Raw genomic sequence first — 21,685 nt, 5'->3', positions numbered from 1 at the left:
ATAAAAGCAATCTTTAAATTGTATAGGTGTCAACAGAAAAGGATATCTACATATTAACTGTTACTAGATTTTATATGCAAATGACAAAGATTTTTGATTGATTGTAACTGATAAACCAAATATCTCTTCCTCCAAACTTGAGCAAAACCAAACATATTTCAACATATTCTTATAAGCTACATAATATATACCAATTAGATAACAGTAAAAATTATAGAAAAAGATATTTGGTAGAAAAATTATTTTCTGTTGCCTGTAGGAATAAAATTCAAACTCATGATTATAGCTTATGAGACCGTCCGCTATTTACTCCTTGTTCTTTGGGTCTCAGTTTGGATGTACTTTCTGTAAGAAAGCCTTCCCTGGTCTCCTGGATTGGTTTAGGTGAGCTCTCTCGGCATCCTGTGCATCTCTTCATTTTAGGACTTTTACACTGTATAGTAAAAATTACTTTTACCTCTCACTGGATGTTCAGACACATAACAGCTGTTGTATCTTGGTCATATATACCTCATACTATACCTTAGTGTATAACACACAGTGGATGCCTATTACTAGAAAATGAATAAATAAAGTACATAAGCAGGCTCTGCATTCCCTATTTCTAGTTCTCCTTCGACAACTCTGTGAAATTGGAAACTGTCTTATTCTTAGAATTTCCCAGGTCTGGCAAAATGCCCAGTACCTTGCCGTACCTTAATAAGTAGTGACAAATTAATTTTCACATTTTCAGAGTTAAAAATATTATTCAGGTTACAGAATCTACAACTAAGGGCCTCAGTTAGAAACAGAATAGGAGATACTACATAAATCTAATAAATAAATTATAGGAGTCTACAACCAACTCAGAATTTGACTACATTCACTGGAAGTATGTGTTCATGAAATAAAAGCTAAATGAAAGCCATTCGGCAAATGTGATATGTATACTCTTATATAGGACCTTTACATTCCACCCTGGCCTCCCCTCAAGAAGGAGCTGTAAGAAGAAATCTGTTTGCCATTATCAAATACATGGTTCAATTACTCTCTCAAATGACAAAGAAACAGGGGTGGGCAAAAGTGTTTTACAGCCCCGGCTGGTTTGGTTCAGCATTAAGAGTGTCAGCTCGTCGACTAAAGTGTTGTGGGTTCGATTCCCAGTCAAGGGCATGTACCTGGGTTCCAAGTTTGATCCCCGGCCCCAATTGAGGTCGTGAGGAAGCAACCAGTCAATGTGCCTCTCTCACATATCTCACATCTCTCTGTCTTCCCTCCCTCCCTTCCACTCTATCTGAAAATCAATGGAAAAATACCCTCCGGCGAGGATGAACAACAACAAAAAAGTAGGTTTATAGTTGTGAGTATGCACAACAGTTTATTCTTGTATTATTTATTAATTATTGCATCATTTTCCACACACCCAACTGTAAATCTACTTTCCCAACCACTGTATATAGCCCCAGTTTATAAAATATTTCTCATATACAATATGAAAAGCGATGCCTAGAGAATTTAAGCAATTTGAATAGGGTCACATAGCTGGACCCGAACACAGGTTTCCAGTTTCCTACTACGCTAAGTTGACTTTCCTTGTTACTATGCTTTGCCTAGTTATTTTGATTTTTCTTTTTGTATATACTACAGTAAGTAAACTCATGTTACTTACTTGGTAGAAGGTTTTTGACTTCCTGCTTGTCCTGGTTCATCTTGTTTTAATCCTGCAAGCAAGGCATCCTTTGAACAGTGCTTATCCTTTTGAGAAAGAAGTAAAAGAATATGCATCAAGACCTTTAATGCAAAAGGGTTAATGACTAAATAAATAGTATTGAGAAAGTGTACCTGCAAGTGGGTAATAAAAGAAAACCTCTGTCGCTGAAAAGGCTCACAACCTTCCCACAGGCACTGCCCTGGATACACATCTTTTCCTCCATGTTCAGTTGCTGCATGATAGAAAACCTGTGAGGGTGTCTGAAACCACCTAGAAAAAATAAAAGTAACAGAAATTTTCTGACACTGGATTAGTCTTTAAAACAGAAAACTTGGTATTCTAATACAAAAGCTCCAGATCAATACACAGAAATGTTAAGCAAAAACAGTACAAGCAGATTTCGAGTTCATTTCATTTCAAAGAATATTTTGAAACAAATTTCTCTGCATATATGTCCATATTAAATTATTCAATTGTAATGAATACTTCTGGTAATTTGTTTTCAGTTTAATATGTTTCATTCTCAATACCCTACCTTAAATGAAGGTCAGCTAAGAATCTCTTAAAAGTAAATATAATTATAAAACACAATAGAACATTCTTTTATAAACAAATACCATACTCCATTGTACTTTTAGAAGCCGCTCAAACATTTACTAGATTTCATATTACATATAATAAAATCTAGCATATTCAATCTAACAATATAACTGCTAAACATTTGGTAAGTCTAGCTTTTAGTTGAATTCACATTTTGCATGTTTGTCCATGTCTTAAATTTCTCCAACATCATACCCTACTCACTGATACACCCTGGGGCTTAACATTACAAATGTCCCAGTGGATAAGAAGTGGACAGCTACACAAATATGAAGAATGTCAGATACTATTTTCTCTTATTAATTAGAATATATAGTAATGAGAGAGAATACTGAAATCCAGACAGCAAAGAATACATTGAAGGCTTCAATTACTAATTAGTAACTCAAATATTTATATAATCATTATCTTTAAAGTTTATGGCAGCGATCCCTTAGAATTTTATTTCTTTTATAAATAGCATATAAATATATATATATATTTCATGTGCAGTGTATATACAATATTTTAAAATAATATTCCTTTAGGAAATAATTGACATTAAAATAAATTTTAATCAAAAGTAACTACTGAATTATAAAAGATAATGTAAAAAATCATTATAATTTACATATTTCATACCATTCATATTCATCTATATAAATACTTACCAAAAGTTTATTGCAAAACTATCATGGATTGGAAAAATTAATATTGTTAAAATGTCCATAGCACCCAAAGCAATCTACAAATTCAATACAATCCCTATCAAATTTCAGTGGTATTTTTCACAGAAATAGAACAAACAATCCTAAAATCTGTATTGAACCACAAAAGACCTCAAAGAGCCAAAGCAATCTTGAGAAAGAAGAACAAAAATCAGAGGCATCATGCTCTCTGATTTCAAAATTACATAACAAAACTATAGTAATTAAACAGTATAATATTGGCATAAAAACAGGCACATAGATCAATGGAATGAAATAGAGAGCCCAGAAATAAACCTATGTATGGTCATTAATTACAACAAATGAGCCAAGAATATACAATTGGAAAAGGATAGTCTCTTTAATAAGTAGTGCTGGGCAAACTGGGTAGCCACATACAAATAATGAAACAGGACCACAGTCTTACACCATATATAAAAATTAACTCAAAATGGATTCAAGCCCTGGCCAGTCTGGCTCAACAGTTAGAGCACCAGACTGCAGACCAGAGAGTCCCAGGCACGATCCCCGCTAAGGACGTGTACCTCAGTTGTAGTTTGTCCCTGGCCCCGGATGGGGTTGTGTGGGTGGAAACCAGTTGATGTGTCTCTCTCACGTTGATGTTTCTCTCTCTCTTCTTCCCTTTCTCCCTCATGCTATATCTGAAAATAAATGCAAAAATGTCCTTGTGTGAGGATTAAAAAAAACTGGATTCAAGACTTGAATGTAAGACCTGAAACCATAAAACTCCCAAAAAAAATAGATGGAAAGCTCCATGACACCAGAAGCAAAGGCAACAAGAGCAAAAATAAACAAGTGGGGCTACATCAAACTAAAAACTTCTGTACAGTAAAAGAAATAACAAAATGAAAAGGCAACCAACTGAAAGGAAGAAAATATTTGCAAATTATATATATGATACGAGGGTAATATCCAAAATATATAGAGAACTCATACAACTCAATGGCAGAAAGCCAAATAATCTGATTTAAAAAAATGGGTAGAGGCCCAGCCAGTGTGGCTCAGTTAGTTGAGTGTCATCCCATGCACCAGGAGGTCGCCAGTTTGATTCCTGGTCAGGACAAATGCCCAGGCTGTGGGTTTGATCCCCAGTAGGGGGTGTGCAAGAGGTTACCAATGGATGTTTCTCTCTCACTGATGTTTCTCTCTCTCCCCCATCACTTTCCTCTCTCTCTGACAAAAAAAAAAAAAAAAAAAATCGATAAAAAAGGTATTAAAAAATTAAATAAATGTGCAGTGGATCTGAATAGAAATTTTCCTAAAGAAGACATACTGGGCAGAGGACCTAAACAGAAACCTCTCCAAAAAGGACATACAAATGGCCAAGAGACATATAAAAAAATGCTCAACATCACTAATCATCAGAGAGATGCAAATTAAAACAATTATGAGGTATCACCTCACATGTGCCAGAATGGCTGCCATCAACAAATCATCAAACGACAAGTGTTGGCGAGGATGTGGAGAAAAGGGGACTCTAGTATATTGCTGGTGGGAATGCAGACTGGTGCAGCCACTGTGAAAAATATGATGTTTCCTCAAAAAATTAAAAATGGAACTGCCATTTGACCCAGTGATCCCACTCCTAGGAATATATCCTAAGAAGCTCAAACATCAATCAGAAAGAATATATGTACCCCTATGTTCAAAGCAGCACTATTTGCAACTGCTAAGATGTTGAAACAGCCCAAGTGTCCATCAACAGATGAGTGGATAAAAAGGCTGTGGTACATATACACATAAACACTATGCAGTTGGAAGAAAGAGAGATCAGTTGTCCTTTGAGATGACCTGGAGGGACCTGGAAAGCATTATGCTAAGCAAAATAAGCCAATCAGAGAAAGACAAATACCACATGATCTCACTTATTTATGAAATATAATGAACAAAATAAGCTGATGAACAAAATAGACCCAGAGACATAGAAAGTATGGTTCAGACTGACAAACCTCAGAGGAGGGGGGCGAGGGGATGGATGAGATAAATCAAAGAACTTACATGAAGGTATGCATAACCAATGGACATAGACAACAATGCTGGGGGTGGGGGTGGGGGTGGTATGGGCAGGAGGATGTCTAGGGGGAGAAAAAGGAGAAACATCTGTAACAAAAATTTTTTTTAAAAAGGGAAAAATATGAGCAATAAAATGGCAATAAATACATATCTGTCAACAACTGAATCTACAAACAAAATGCACAAGCAGAACAGAAACAGACTCATAGGTAGAGAGAACTTTTTGCTGGTTGCCAGATAGGAGGGGTGACTGGGGGATGGGCAAAAAAGGTGAAAGGATTAAGAAGTACAAGTTTGTTGTTAGACTGATGTACCTCAAAGAAAAGGGGAGGGGTGGGGAAAAAATAAAAACAAAGAAGTCATACAGATGGCCAGCAGGTACATGAAAAGACAGATGCTCAACATCACAAATCATCAGGGAAATGCAAATCAAAACCACAATGAGATACCACCTCACACCTGTTAGAATGATTTTCTGAAAAAGACTAGAAATAACAAGTGTCGGCGAGATGTGGCAGAATGGGAACACTTGTGCACTGTTGGTGGAATGTAAGTTGGTGCAATTAATATGAAAAACAGAGATTCCTCAAAAAATTAAAAATAAAACTATATCACATAATCCAGCAATTGCATGTCTGATTATTTATCCAAAGAAAACAAAACCATTAACTTGAAAAAATATATGCACCTACCATGTTCACTGTAGTATTATTTATAACAGCCAAGATTTTTTTTTTATCCTCACCCGAGGACATTTTTCTATTTTTTGTTCACATGGAGTGGGAGGGAGGGAGAGGAAGAGAAAGAGAGAAAAACACCGATGTGAAAGGGACACATCTAGTGGCCACCACCCGCATGACCAACCAGGGCCGAGGACAAACTGCAACCGAGATACATGCCCTTGGCGGGAAACGAACCCGGGTCTCTCTGGACCACAGGCTGATGCTCTAACCGCTGAGCCAAACCGGCCAGGGCAACAGCCAAGATTTTGAAACAACCTAAATGTCCATCGATAGATGAATGAATAAAGGAAATGTGGTACAATGAAATATTATTCAGTCATAAAAAAGAACAAAATCTTGCCATTTCTGACAACATGGATGGACCTTGAGGTCATTAATGCTAAATAAAATAAGTCAGCCACAGAAAAATACTGTATGACCTCGCTTATGGATCTAAAACAAACAAACAAACAAACAAACAAACAAACAAACAAACTAAACAAGAACATACATAAATCCAAGCTCATAAAGAGAACAGATTAGTGGTTGTCAGAGGTGTGGGCGAAATAAGTGAAGGAAGTCAAAAGGTACAAACTTCTAGTTATAAAGTAAGTCAGTTATGGGGGTGTAATAAAAAAAGTTTCATGTGAAAGTAAAACCACTAAGCACATTTTTAGTTTTAAAATTTCTTTTAGTTTTTAGTATAGTTGTCTCCCCTTATCCATGATATCACTTTCCATGGTTTCTGTTACCCTGTGGTCAACTGTAGTCTGAAAATATTAAATAGAATTCCAGAAAGAAATAATTTCATTAGTTTTAAATTGTGTGCCATTCTGAGTAGTATAATGAAATCTCACACCATCCTGCTCCTTCCTGCCCTGGACATAAATCATCCCTCCGTCCAGTGTATCCATGCTGTATAAACTCCCTGCCAATTAATCACTTAGTAGCTGGTCTCAGTTATAAGATTGTCATAGCATTGCAGTGATTGAGTTCAAGTAAGCCTTATTTTACTTAATAATGGCTCCAAAGTGTAAGAGTAATGATGCTAAAAATTCGGCTATGCCAAAGACAAGCCACAAAGTGCTTCCTTCTAAAAGGTGAAAGTTCTCAACATATTAAGGAAAAAAAAATTGTGTATGCTGAGGTTGCTAAGATCTGTGGTAAGAATGAATCTTCTATCCATGGAATTGTGAAGAAGAAGAAAAAAATCAGGCTAGTAAATGCTTTAGTTAGGACAGAAAAGGCATAAATCTATGGGTGGAAGATACGATTGATAAGTATGTTCCAATTAACAGCAACATGTTTATCAGAAAGCACTGAACATCAAAACTTCAGCAAGTGATCCCCTGAAAGAGTGACACCAAGCCATTTACTGCAAGTAAGGTTCAGAAATAGATTTAAAATTTTATTATCTAACAACATCGCAAGAAGGGCAAGACTGTATAAGATATTTTGAGAACAACTACAGTTACATAACTTTAATTACAGTATACTGTTATAGTTGTTCTATATTATTATGAGTTATTGTTAATTTCTTACTGTGCCTAATTTTTTTATTTTAATCGTCACTCGAGGACATTTTTTCATTTTTTATTCAGATAGAGCGGGAGGGAGAGAGAAGAAGAGAGAGAGAGAAACATCGATGTGAAAAGGACACATCGACTGGCTGCCAACCACACGACTCAACCAGGGCCGGGGACAAACTGCAACCGAGGTACGTGCTTTTGGCAGGAACCGAACCCAGGTCTCTCTGGACTGCAGGCTGACACTCTAACCACTGAACCAAACCAGCCAGGGCACTGTGCCTAATTTTTAAGTTAAACTTTATCATAGGCATGCATGTTAGGCAAAAACATAGTATATATAGGGTTTGGTAATATCTGTGGTTGCAGGCATCAACTGGAGGTCTTGGAACATATTCCCTGTGGATAAGGGGAGGGTTACTATTCTACTCACAATGCTTTTTCATTTATATAAAATAAATATTTCTGGAGTTGTGTTATATAGACTAAAAACTGTCACAAGAAGGCATTTCTTATTGGGTTTTGAAAAGACTTTTACCTACATGTTATTAGATTATTAATTAAAAGGGTAATGCTGTTTATACTCACACACACATAAACCAAAACCCAAATGTACTACTACTAGTCACTAGTCCAAATGACAGCTATTTCTAAACTATTTCACAATATATAAAATTAATCAAGTTTATTTATAATACACATTAGTGTTTCTAAACTATTTCACAATACATAAAATTAATCAGGTTTATTTATAATACACAACATTAATGAATTTATCAGACACTAGAAAAAAGGATAAAGTTTGTGTTTCTTTAAATCAATTTTAATTACTAAATATACATAGCTGTGTGCATATGACTAAGACAACACGAACTGAAAAGTACTCACTACTTTGCCCAACACAAGAGTCTATTATTTCTCTCTTAAATACTACCTTTCCCCTCATCCTAGGTCTATTTTCTCTCTATTTATCTAACTACTCAAGTGATACAAACTATTCACATGGTGCAAAGTGAAGTTCTAATATAATAATGAAGCTGGTTGCAATAATCATATGAAGGTAGAAACAAATTAAGGTTTCCAAACCCATTAAATGAAATATCTGAATTGAAAACATTTAAATGAATTTCAATGCAAAACAGATATTGAGTTTTCAGAATTAAATAGATTTTTCTGGGATGGAGTGGGAAAAGAATAGAAGATGAGATGGGATGCCGCTATTGCTTATTAGTGTGTCTAAAACAAATTTCTTAACTACTACCTATCCCACACCCCATACAGCAAGCATGTTCATTTAAAGATATTGGAAAAGTTCAAGAGTATCCAAATGAAAATAGAAATTCCCTGTGACTCAATTACTCAGACTGCTTACATTTTGGTATATTTTTCTTAAGCCTCTCTTCTCTCTGTATGTGTATATGTCTTTTTATAATTTTTTTTAATCCTCACCTGAGGATATTTTTCTATTTATCTTCAGATAGAGAGGGAGGGAGGGAGGGAGGGAAAGAGAGAGAAAGAGAGAAACATCGACATGAGAGGGACACATCGATTGGTTGCCTCCTGCATGACCCTGACCAGGGCCAGGAACGAACAGTAACCGAGGTATGTGCCCTTGACTGGAAACGAACCTGTGACTCTTTGGTCTGGCCAGGGCTCTTTTTATAATTTTTAAAAAATACTCACTGAGGATATGTTTTTATTAACTTGAGAGAGAAAGGAAGGGAGAGAAGAGAAACAGTTGGTTGCCTCCTGCACACGACCAACCAGGGATGGAACCCGCCACCCTTTTAGTGTACAGGATGACGCTCCAACCAACTGAGCCACACTAGTCAGGGCTGTATATCTTTTTAAAAACAAAAACTGGGGCTGTTACTGATACAATTTTATACATTGCTGCCACTGTACAGCTATAGGTTGTCTTTGTACAAATTAAAAGAATGCCCTTCCTTATGATACTTTGCTTCTATCTGCTGAAAAACTGTTGTAATAAATATACAAATTCTGACTTGTCCAATGTGAATGATGCTCCTCCCCCTTGTGTACAACTGTAGGTGAAAGCACTGACTAAATAACATTTGTCTGAAGCTCATTGTAATTATTTGGTATTCTAGCTTTCAGGATAGTTGTGAGGCTTAAATTTAATGACACGTGTAAAATTATTTGGCAAATACTAGTCCAAAAATGAATGAGAGCTAGTATCATCGTGATCATTAGTAGCAGCAGCAGTAGTAGTAATAGTCACAGTAGTGGTACTATAACCTCTTTTCAACTTGCCCATCTTATCAATCATCTACCCTGACACCTTTTCCACAATTATTCTAAAACTGCCAAGCCTTGCTCTATAAAGTTTAGTCTACCTCCAAGTTAATGCTTCCTACTGTCAAGTGTCTCTCACCATCACTCACAAATAAGTGTATTAATTTCTGCTTCTGAAAACATTCCTTGTAGAAACTGCTTCAAACTTTTTTTTTTAACCTTTGGTTAAACACTGAACTTTAACTTTATTATTTTAAGAGCTGGTCTTCCCCTATATTAGTGAAAGTTTGTGAATTTAGGGGCAATGTCTTACTTTTATGTCTTTGGGGGAAAAAGGGCTTATTACTGAAAGAACTTAAGTTTATTCTAACAGAGCTTCCTTACCTTCCTTTTTTTCTGTTAAATCATCTTGTTATCCTTTCCTTCCCTTGGATCTTAGTGAGCAGTTGCAATAGGGTTAACTCCTTCCCTTAAGCTCTGATTCTATCATGTCCCATGATAACCTATCCCCTTCTGAAGGTTATGTTTATGTGTAACAATCAATATATATGCTAATCCAACTAAAAACAATACTTTTTCTTTGATTCTGTTACTTTCTAAATAGACAGAAACTAGATTTAAAATATCTGGTAAAGCAATGTAAAAGATAATTAATATTTAATACATTAATTACAATTACTATCTCTGACACGTTTTTTTCTCAGTTATTGGAAATCTTTCAAAGATATATATTATTTTCAATTATATTATCTACACAACTTAAAATGGCTAGTCCACTTCTCATTATTTATATAACTGTAGCTAAAGATCAGGATTAGCCTTTCTTCTTTCATTTAATCCCCTTCAGTCAAATTCTTTTTTCTTTTATCCTAGTGAAAAGCTGTTTAGTTCAACTGAACAAATTATTCACATAAAGCTACCAGGTGCAAGTTTCCCGATTCTAGCTACCCTAAGCAGCCAGTTAAGGTTACAATACTTTCTACCTGAACTAAAATAAAGCCAAATACTATTATTTTAGTGGTGTAATTTATACTATAATTATTATTATCACTTTTCCTACATCAATATTAGGCATCATAAACACATAAGTGAAGTAAATAAAGTGCACTTTTCCTACTACCTTATAATTTTATTATTTAAAAGCCTGTAATCTAGCCCTGGGTTGCAGGTTTGTTCCCTGCCCTGGTCAAGGTCATGTGGGAGGCATCCAATCGATGTGTCTCTTTCACACTGATGTTTCTTTCTCTTTCCCTTCCTCCCTACCTTCTACTCTATTTAAAAAAATAAATAGAAAAATATCCTCTGGTGAGGGTTAACAAACAGTAAATACACAAACTAAAAGCCTGCAGTCTATGCAGGATATATGTTATAATATTTAATAATTCGCCATATTAAAAAGAATTAAAAACAAACACCTGTGTCTATAAAGCAAAGATTGTTTCTTTTGTTTTAAAAACATAAACAGCCCTGGCCGGTTTGGCTCAGCGGTTAGAGCATCGGCCTGCAGTCTGGAGAGACCCAGGTTCGGTTCCTGCTAAGGGCATGTACCTCGGTTGCAATTTGTCCCCGGCTCTGGTTGGGTCGTGTGGGTGGCAACCACTTGATGTGTCCCTTTCACGTCGATGTTTCTCTCTCTCTCTCTCTCCCTCCCACTCTATCTGAACAAAATATCGAAAAATGTCCTCGGGTGAGGATTAAAAAAACCAAAAAAATCATAAATAAAAGGGCTGATAATAATACTTTAGTTCAAACCTTTTTTAGCGTTTTCTTTAATTGCTCAAGTTCTTGGCAGGCTATTTTTCTTTAATAACCAAAAAGTGTTCTATGTCCCTCTTAACAGCCCTCCTGGTGCCATAAAAAAATTAATTTGACCTAAAATACATGGAATTTTTTTTTGTAGAAAAAATTTAGTTTAAAAGATAGGCATTTAAATGTTAATAAATGAACATAAGTGATAATACTATATATTTAAAAAGCTACACTAGCAACATATTTGAGTTTAAAAATAAGCTATATTATTAGTTATAGAACAATCAACTTTTATCTCAACCCTGACATCTAATTGTTTTACACAGATAATATTCTATGGCAAAAGAAATATCAGAGGTATGTATTATTTTTATATTCAAATGAGATTTAATAACAAGCTTCTAAAATCTGGGCCGCGGGGGAGGCCAAACCAACAACCTTGCTGGGAGACTAATGTAATTTTATTATATCCAGTTGTAAAAGTGCAAAATGGAGAAGAAGAAAAAAAAAAAAAAGGCAACTAACTTCATTATTAAAATAATTCAATTCATTGCCTTAATACAGGGTTAAAAGTTACACATGCAAAGGTCAGTCCCAAATCAGTACTGGTGTTCTTGTAAACTAAATGTTACTGTTGCTACAGGAATGAATTCTCCACTCTGGCTTCTTTGCCAGTCAGTCAGATTCAAAGGCACAGATAGGAACAACTGACTGGTTTATCTGTTAAAAGGCAATGAGGGAGAAGGCAAGTAAGACTCAAATTATGAAATATATCTCAAACACCGGAAGGGGGTTCCAGTGGAAGACAGCCAAAACCAACTGTCTTTGGCTGTACCTCCTTTCTTTCTAATAACTGATAATAGTAATAACAAATTAATAATATTAATAACAAATAATAAAGGGAAGGATTTCTGTATTTGCTCTTTTGATCTTCCAGCACCAATTCCTACTAATCTACTGGTCGGTGAAACTATTACATAGCAAAATAAAAAACGTATACTCTCCATTAAATCCGAATATGGGGATGAATAGTGCACATTTGAAAAGAAGCATGGAAATGAATTTTCACGATTTAGAAATTATAATATACTTAATAAACTACACATAAGCTTGGGAGATAAAAACTGAGTAGTGATATATGTCTTTATGTGTTTTTAATGAGATAAATAAAGCATACAAATGGATTTGAGACTCTGGATACTCACTTGGACTCCTTGAAAGACATGGCAGTATATCACCTCACACATTTCTTGACAAAGCTGCACATGCACAAAGTACCTCCCTACCTGAACTTCCATTTGCTCAGTACTTAACTATGTATCTGGCATAATCACAAACATCATATTATTTGATTTCTAGGATGGCTCTTTGAAGAAGGTAAAATCATCCCCACTTTATTGCTGAGGAAACAAACTTTTAAGCTTTCTGAAACTTTTCAGAGCCACACAACTGCCTAGCAAGAGTTGGGATTTGAAATCAGATATGTCTACCACTAAATCCCTGATTTTTTTTCCTACTATACTGTAATACATGATTATTTATTTGGATAATATGCATAAATTTATTACTAAGTAAAAACTGAGGTATATTTTTATATACAGTATCTATGATGCTGTAATATTTTTCTTTTTCAAAAATGCTAATAAGGATTGGTACATAATTCCCCTTTTTCTGCATAGTTTCCAAAGAATACATAATGTTTATTAGTGAACTACAGGCTAGATTCTCAACCTAGGATATTCTTTTCCCTAATATTTTATTTATTTTAAAATTTTTTTATATCCTCACCTGAGGACATTTTTCCATTTTTTTGTTCAGACAGAGCAGGAGGGAGGGAGAAGAGAGAGAGAAAGGAAAACTTCGATGTGAAAGGGACACATTGAGTGGCTGCCACCCGCACAACCCAACCAGGGCCAGGGACAAACTGCAACCGAGGTACATGCCCTTAGTGGAAACCAAACCCGGGTCTCTCTGGACCGCAGGCCGATGCTCTAACTGCTGATCCAAACCAGCCAGGGCTCGTTTTCCAAATATTTTAAATAGCACTGAGAAGGACTTCTACAAAATTTGGCTAGTTTGTCTCCTTATATATAACTTTTTTGTCTTGGGTAGCATCTTTTAAGTATTCATTGGTATCCAGTATTTGGGGGAAAAAAAAAAAGGAAGTAAGGTTAAAAAAGAACTCTGCTATCAACTACAGAAGAAACTATGGGTTTTCCTAATAATATTCTTTGTATTTATGGCTGATTAGTGGTTAAAGTCTAAGGAATATATACTTCTCAAACTAATGCTAACAAAAATATTACATGAAATTAATCTCACATTTATAAAGGCTTATTAGTTCAAATTCTAAGTATAATAATATTAGCAAAATACCCAGTGATTCTAGAACTTTGACATAAAATCTTTTGTAAATGTAAAAACAGCAAGATGATAGAATGTTATCTTGATACTTTAAATGGCAAGAAGCCAACAAATAACTGATGAACATAGAATCAAGCTAGTTAATCTTCATTCATTTAATTCACTCAATAATAAATATTAATTAAAAGCCTTTTGTGTATCAGACATTGTGCTATGTAGTAAAACTTCCAGAAGGCAAAAAAGCATCAACCCTCTGAAGATTTCTTGATTTTATGACCACAAAATTCAGATAAAAGATGCTATAAGATTATTTCAATTTTATTCTCCTACTTCCAAGTAATCCAAGCTGTCTGTCAATCTAACTTTTTTTTTTTTTTTTTATCCTCACCTGAGGACATTTTTCCATTTTTTGTTCAGGTAGAGTGGGAGGGAGAGAGAGGAACAGAGAGAGAGAGAGAGAAACATCGATGTGAAAGGAACACACCGAGTGGCTGCCACCCGCACGACCGACCAGGGCCGGGGACAAACTGTAACCAAGGTACGCGCCCTTAGCGGGAACCGAACCCGGGTCTCTCAGGACCGCAGGCCGACGCTCTAACCGCTGAGCCAAACCGGCCAGGGCTCAATCTAACTTTTGATAAGTTTCAGCTTAAACTGGCACCTTTACTAGTATTAAGCAAACACTGATGAAGGCCTACTATCATAAATTACAAATTTCCAGTCTGGATATTTTATAAATAATTTACAGATTACACCCTGGCCGGTTTGGCTCAGTGGTTAGAGTGTCGGCCTGCGGTCCAGAGAGACCTGGGTTCGGTTCCTGCTAAGGGCACGTACCTCAGTTGCAGTTTGTCTCTGGCCCTGGTTAAGTTGTGTGGGTGGCAACACTCGATGTGGACCTTTCACGTCGATGTTTCTTTCTCTCTCTCTCTCCCTCCCACTCTATCTGAACAAAAAATGGAAAAATGTCCTCGGGTGAAGATAAAAAATAAAATAAAAAATAAAAATAGAGATTACCAGGATGGCAGTTTTATATATCACACTCAACTGGTCTTTAGATATTTCTTTACATTAAAATAAAATGTATAAGAGTGCCATCAATTTCAATTTTTATATTTAACTGTTTAAAATGACTACCTTATTACTGAAATTTCAGTTACTAGAAGAAACTAAAGATTTACCATGAATTTTTCATGATACTTCCAGAAGAAATCAAAGCACCTTTATTGAGAATATAAATTCTAGCTACCTGTAAGTTTTTATTCTTTTGTAATATATAGTAAGGTTGATAATTGTTGTTGTTTTCTGTTACCTCCCATCAGACCAACCGTTATTCAAAACTTATCTTGATAGAAAAATATTATTCAGGTTTGTGTAGTAAACATAATAACCTCTTATATCCCTGGTCGGGGTCATTCGGTAGGCAACTAATTGATGTGTCTCTCATGTTGATGTTTCTTTTTCTCCTGCCCTCTATCTCCCTCCCTTCCACTCTATCTGAAGATAAAATAGAAAAATACCCTCGGATGAGGATTTAAAAAAAAGAATAAGGATGTTCCAGTTTTAGCTTGACATATAAACAACTTGAAAGTTGTCCCTCCCATTCTCAGAACCAGGAAAAGCTGAACAAACTGAAAACTAACAACTCTTCTATAATCACAAGGCAAACTGTCTCCCTGGAAACTAGTGAAATAATTGAATATAGAGAATCACAAATAATCGGTAGAGTTAATGACTGGCAGAAATACTTAAGCCCTGGCTAATGTGGCTTGGTTGAGCATTGTCTCGTGCACCAGGCGGTTGCCAGTTCAATTCCTGGTCAAGGGCACATGCCCAGGTTGTGAGCTCAATTCCCAGTTGGGGCATGCAGGAGGCAGCCAATAGATGTTGTGCTCTCACATCAATGTTTCTCTCTCTGTCTCTCTCCCTCTCCCTTCTTTGCTCTAGAATCAAATTTAAAAAACATTTTAAAAAATCATATAAAGTATACTCTTAGATCACAACAGAATTAAAATAGATATCACTAAGAAATGATAGCTAGAATATCCTAAAATATTTGGAGATTAAACAATTCACTACTAAAATATTTTGAACTAAGTGAAAATGAAATTACAATTTACCAAAATTTGTAGAATACAGCTAAAGCAGTATCTAGAGGGCAAGTTATAGCATTAACTGCATGTATTAGAAAAAATCTAAAATCAGTAATTTAAGCTTCCATCTCAAGAAATTATGGAGGAAGAGCAATATCAACTCAAAGTAAGCAAAAGAAAAGTAATAATAAAATTTAGAGCAGGAATCAATGAAATAACAGGGAATCAATAGGGGGCGGGGGAAATCAACCAGATCAAAAACTGGTTCTATGAAAAGATCAGTAAAATAGATCAAGCTCTAGCCAGTTTAACCAAGAAAAAATGGGAAAAGTCACAAATTATTAATATCAGTAGCCCTTGATATTGAGCTCACAGGCATTAAAAATATAATAAAGGAATATAATTAGTAAGTCTATGCCACAAATTTGGTAACATAGATGAAACAGACCAATTATCTGAAAGATACAACCTGCCAAAACACACACAATGAAAATAGATATCTATCTGAATAAGCCCATGACTATTAAAGGAAATGTATCAATGATTAATAACTTTCCAAAAAAGTGCACCAGGACAAGATGGTTTTACTGGTGACTTCTACCAAACATTTAGGAAGAAATGATACTAATTCTCTGTAATTCCTGCCAGAAAATAATAGCACAGTGAATACTCCCTAACTCATTGTATGAGGTCAGCATTACCCTAATATCAAAACGAAAGTCAGGAAAACTACAGACCATTATCACTCATAAACATAGGTGTAAAATTCCACGCAAAAGAAATGAGCAAATTGAAGCAAAAAAGGTATAAAAACTGCTATGTAACAATGAAAAATGAGGAATGAACTGTGTCTCTATGTGCCCCTACCTTGCTCTACCCCTTTGCTGAGCCACTGAGGCTATGGGAGCATTGAATAAATATCTTAAGCTAAGCTAAAGATGTATTTATTTATTCCAAGTATTCAAGATTGCTTCAACACTCAAAAAATTAACTGATGTAATCCAGGATATCAACAGGCTAAAAGAAAAATCATATGAATATATTAATAGATACAGAAAAAACACCTGACAAATGCTTTTTAGTACTCAGCAAAAAATGGGTTATATCATCTCACCAGAGGAAATATTTAGATGGTAAATAAGCATATGAAAAGATGCTCAAGATCTTTCAGCAATAGGGAAATACAAATTAAAAAGCTAGAACACCAACTTACACCATATACAAGAATAAACTCAAAATGAATAAAGGACTTAAATGTAACTTGTGAATCCATAAAAATTCTAGAAGAAAATGCAGGCAACAAAATCTCAGACATCATACGCAGAATTTTCACTGATATAACACCTACGGCAACAGAAACAAAGGAAAAAATGAACACGTGGTACTACATCAAACTAGAAAGCTTCTGCACAGCAAAAAAAAAAAAAAAAAAAAAAAAAGAACCCATCAAAACGGAAAGGGATCCTACTATATGGGAGACCATAATCACCAATGATGCATCAGATTAAAGGTTAATTTCCAAAATATATAGAGTGCTCATACAACTCAACAAAAGGACGACAAATAACCCAATTAAAAAATGGGCAGAGGAACTAAACAGACACCTCTCCAAAAATGACATACAAATGGCCAAGAGACATATGAAGAAATGCTCAACGTCACTAATCATCAGAGAGATGCAAATTAAAAAAACTATGAGGTATCACCACACACCTGTCAGAATGGCCGCAATCAACAAATCATCAAACAACAAGTGCTGGCGTGGGTGTGGAGAAAAGGGGACTCTAGTACACTGCTAGTGGGAATGCAGACTGGTTCAGCCAGTGTGGAAAACATTATGGTGTTACCTCAAAAAGTTAAAAATTAAACTGCCATTTGACCCAGTGGTCCCACTTCTAGGAATATACCCTAAGAAACCTGAAACACCAATCACAAGGAATATATGTACCCCTATATTCATAGCAGCATTATTTACAATAGCTAAAATCTGGAAACAACCCAAGTGTCCATCAGTAGATGAGTGGATAAAAAAGCTGTGGTACAAGTACACAATGGAGTACTATGCAGCTGTAAGAAAGAAAATTCTCTCTCTCTTTTTTTATCCTCACCCAAGGACACTTTTCCATTTTTGTTTAGATAGAGTGAGAGGGAGGAAGGGAGAGAGAAAGAGAGAGAGAGAGAGAAACATCAACGTGAAAGGGACACATAGCGTGGCTGCCTCCCGCACAACCCCAACCGGGGCCAGGGACAAACTGCAACTGAGGTATGTGCCCTTAGGGGAAACTGAGCCCAGGTCTCTCTGGACCACGGGCCGATGCTCTAACTGCTGAGCCAAACCGGCCAGGGCGAAAGGAAGATCTCTCATCCTTTGAGATGGTATGGAAGGACCTGGAGAGTATTATGCTAAGGGAAACAAGCCAAGCAGAGAAAGACAAATATCACATGATCTCACTTATTTGTGGAACATAATGAACTAAACAAACTGATGAACAAAATTAACCCAGAGACATAGAGGTAGGGTACAGACTGACAAGCCTCAGAGGACGGGGGTTGAGGGGGTAAGAGATAAACCACAGAACTTACATGCATGTATGCATGACCAATGAACATAGACAACAAAACTGGAGATGGGGTAGGGGGGAAGGGGAGGAGGGTGTCAATGGGGGAAAAATGAGAAACATCTGTAATAAAAACAAACAAATAAACAACCCACATATGCTCGGCTGGTGTGACTCAGTGGACTGAATATCTTCCCATGGACTGAGAGGTCCCAGTTTGATTCCCAGTCAGGGCACATCCCCAGGTTGTGGGCTTGATCCCCAGTAGGGGCATGTAGGAGGCAACCAATGTATGTTTCTCTCTCACATCTCACATCGATGTTTCTCTCTCTTTCTCCCTTCCTCTCTTTCTCAAAAATCAATAAAAACATTAAATGAAATAAAATAAAAACAGATATGGTGCACATCTATTAGAATGATTACCATCTAAAAAACTGGCTATACCAAATGCTGATGAGGATGTGGAGCACCAGGAAATCTTTCATTGTTGGCAGAATGCAAAATGGTACAGCCGCTTTGGAAAACAGTTTGGCAGTTTCTTACAATGCTAAACATAATCTTACCATACAATTAAGCCATTGTAATACTAGGTATTTGGCCAAATGAGTTGACAAAGTGTGTCCACACTAAACCTGTACACAAACTTTTATAGCAGTTTTACTTATTATTGCCAAACCCAGAAGCCAAACTGACCTTCATTAGGTGAATGGATAAACAAATTGGTATATCCATACAATGGAATGAATATTATTTAGCAAGAAACAGAAATGAGCTATTAAGCCAGAAAAGACAGAAACCTTATATATACAAGATGGGGCAAAAGTATGTTTATAGTTGTTTGTATGGAAAATAATACAATAATTAATAAATAATAATATAAAAATAGAACTCTGTGTTTCGTGCACTCACAACTGTATTGCTTAGTGAAAGAACCCAGTCTAAAAAAGCTACATATTGTATGATTCCAACAATATGACATTCTGGAAAAGGCAAAACTATATAGAGAGTGAAAGGGTATGTAGTGAGAAGATTTTCAGGGTGGCAAAACTATTCTGTGTGAATCTGTAATGGTGGATACATGACACTATATATTATCCAAATCCATAGAACCATTTAACACAAAGATTGAAACGTAATGGAAACTATGAACTTTAGTTAAAAATAATATATAAATGTTACTCATCAATCATACCACATGTATGACAATAATTCAAGATGTCAGTATTAGAGGAAATTATGCAGGGAAGAGGAATTATATGGGAACTCTGCACTATCTGTTCAATTTTTCCATAAATCTAAAACTGCTCTAAAAAAGAGTCCATTATTTTTTTTTTTAAAGATAAGGATAAATATCATCACTACTATTATATAACTGTCAGGAAACATTAGATATTAAAATTGGATGAGAGGATAAGCAGTATAAATATAGAAAACAACCATCAGTTGGAAATATAATAGAAGCGAAGATCATTTATGATAGCAACAAGAAATAAGAACTACAACTAGCAATAACCTTAATAAAATTATAGAATTTATGTAAAAAAACAAAACATTAAAGCTCTACTGGGATAAAAAGGACTATAATACCATAGATTGATACCTTTTCCTTGTAAGGAAAGAATCAATATTGGAAAATGTTCACTATCAAGCACAAACAAAAATATCTATTTATTAAAAGCAATTAAAACGAGCCCAGCCAGTATGGCTCAGTGAATTCAGTATCATCTCATGGACTGAGAAGTCCTGGTTCAATTCCCAGTCAGGACACAGGCCTAGGTTGTGGGCTCATCCCCAGTAGGAAGCATGCAGGAGGCAGCCGATCAAGGGTCTCCTCTCCCTTCCTCTCTCTCTAAAATATCAATAAAAACATTTAAAAAAACAAAAATAATTAAAATGAAAATACCAACATGCTTTTTTAGAGGATCTCTAGAAACATGATAAAGTTTATTTGAAAGAATAAATATCTATGCAGGTACAAACTCTGAATTACACATCATTCTAATTTCAAAAAGTAGTACAAGTACTATAGTGCCTGGTATAAGGTTAAGTGCTTGAAAAGATAATGAGAAACACTCTGAAAAAAAGAAAATTAGGAGCCCTGGCTGGTTTGGCTCAGCAGTTAGAGCGCTGGCCCTTGGACCAGAGAGGCCCGGGTTCAGTTCCCACTAAGGGCACATACCTTGGTTGATGTTTCTCTCTCTCTTCCTCCCTCTCTCCCTCCTGCTCTATCTGAAGATAAACGCAAAAGTGTCCTTGGGTAAGGATAAAAAAAAAAATTAGGAAAGGGAACTTGCCATATCCAACATTTAAATTTAAAGTGAAGGTATGCTATGGACAGAAACCAGTGGGATAACCAATAATCCAGAAATAAAAAAACACATAGAAATTTAGTGTATATCAAAGGTGGCAATTAAAATGCCTAAGGGAAAGATGAACGCGTTAATGTTAGCCATTTGAAAAACAAGCTAAACTACAGATGGAAGACAAAGTTAAAATGTTATAGTAGTAGAAGGCAATAAAATGTGTATTTTATGATCTGAGAGCTGAGTGAGGTCTTTCTAAACATGAGATAAAAACCATATATTTTTCTATTCTGTCAACAATGAACTTAAATGTAATGAGTATGCCCTGGATCCTAAATACCATTTCCCATTAAAAGGCACAGGTATGAAGCAGGAAATTTACAAGAGAAGCCTGGAACATTTTGTCTATCAGAAAGCAAGGAGGCCATCAGAAAATTATATATCATGATCATAACTAAAGGACTTGGAAACCAGCTTGAATAGGCCTTCACTGGCCAAAGGTAGGACAATTGGAACAACAAGAAGTGCACAATAAATGCAATGGATTGAAATGCCTCAAATATGTTTAAATTCATAAGTTTGTTTACAATGATACTAAAATAAAACATAAACCATCAAACCTCATGGTCACCTTTGTGTAGTGTTAGTAAGTAACTCATTATTTTGAAAATTGGTAAAATGAGACAAATAATAAAAAACCTAGCTAGCCTTTTCTCTAGGAACTATTTCTCAGAGAAATCAAAGCGTCGATAAAAGAGAACTTTTACATTTTAAAACCCTTAATGAAATAATGGATCTGGACAATGATTCTCAGTTGCTGTTTATCTCACAAAAAGTGAGACAAGATATTATATAACTTCTGATGAAAGTACCCCAATGCCATTTCTAAAATGGTCATTATAAAAATCAAACCAGAACCTGATCAAATGTCTAGACCTAAGAGAAAATGCAGGGTCAGAGTAACATGCCAAATACCAACAAAATCCAGACTGTGATGTTCTCCAGGACAAATGACCTACTTTTATAAACAAAAAATGGCAAGGAAAACAATTAAGAGAGATGAATGGGTAATTTACAGATGAAAAGACATTTGAAGGACTTCTC

The 21,685-nt window shown here is 35.5% G+C and overlaps 1 protein-coding gene across 7 annotated transcripts in view; it reads right to left on the bottom strand.

The window, feature by feature from the left end:
• ARID2 (AT-rich interaction domain 2) overlaps nucleotides 1–21,685 on the bottom strand; it is a 179,970-nt gene that overhangs the window by 15,439 nt on the left and 142,846 nt on the right. For all 7 annotated transcript variants that reach the window (XM_036253034.1, XM_036253035.1, XM_036253037.1 and 4 more), the window contains 2 exons: nucleotides 1,822–1,960; nucleotides 1,649–1,734 (listed from right to left, as the gene is read on the bottom strand). In XM_036253034.1, the coding sequence (XP_036108927.1) occupies nucleotides 1,649–1,734; nucleotides 1,822–1,960 (225 nt within the window). The remainder of the gene's footprint in view (nucleotides 1–1,648; nucleotides 1,735–1,821; nucleotides 1,961–21,685) is intronic.

The sequence above is a fragment of the Molossus molossus genome, unplaced genomic scaffold, assembly GCF_014108415.1.
Source record: "Molossus molossus isolate mMolMol1 unplaced genomic scaffold, mMolMol1.p scaffold_m16_p_10, whole genome shotgun sequence".
NCBI classification, from domain to species: domain Eukaryota; kingdom Metazoa; phylum Chordata; class Mammalia; order Chiroptera; family Molossidae; genus Molossus; species Molossus molossus.
Note: the sequence above shows the minus strand (reverse complement) of the source record. Positions and strands in the feature narration are given on the sequence as shown.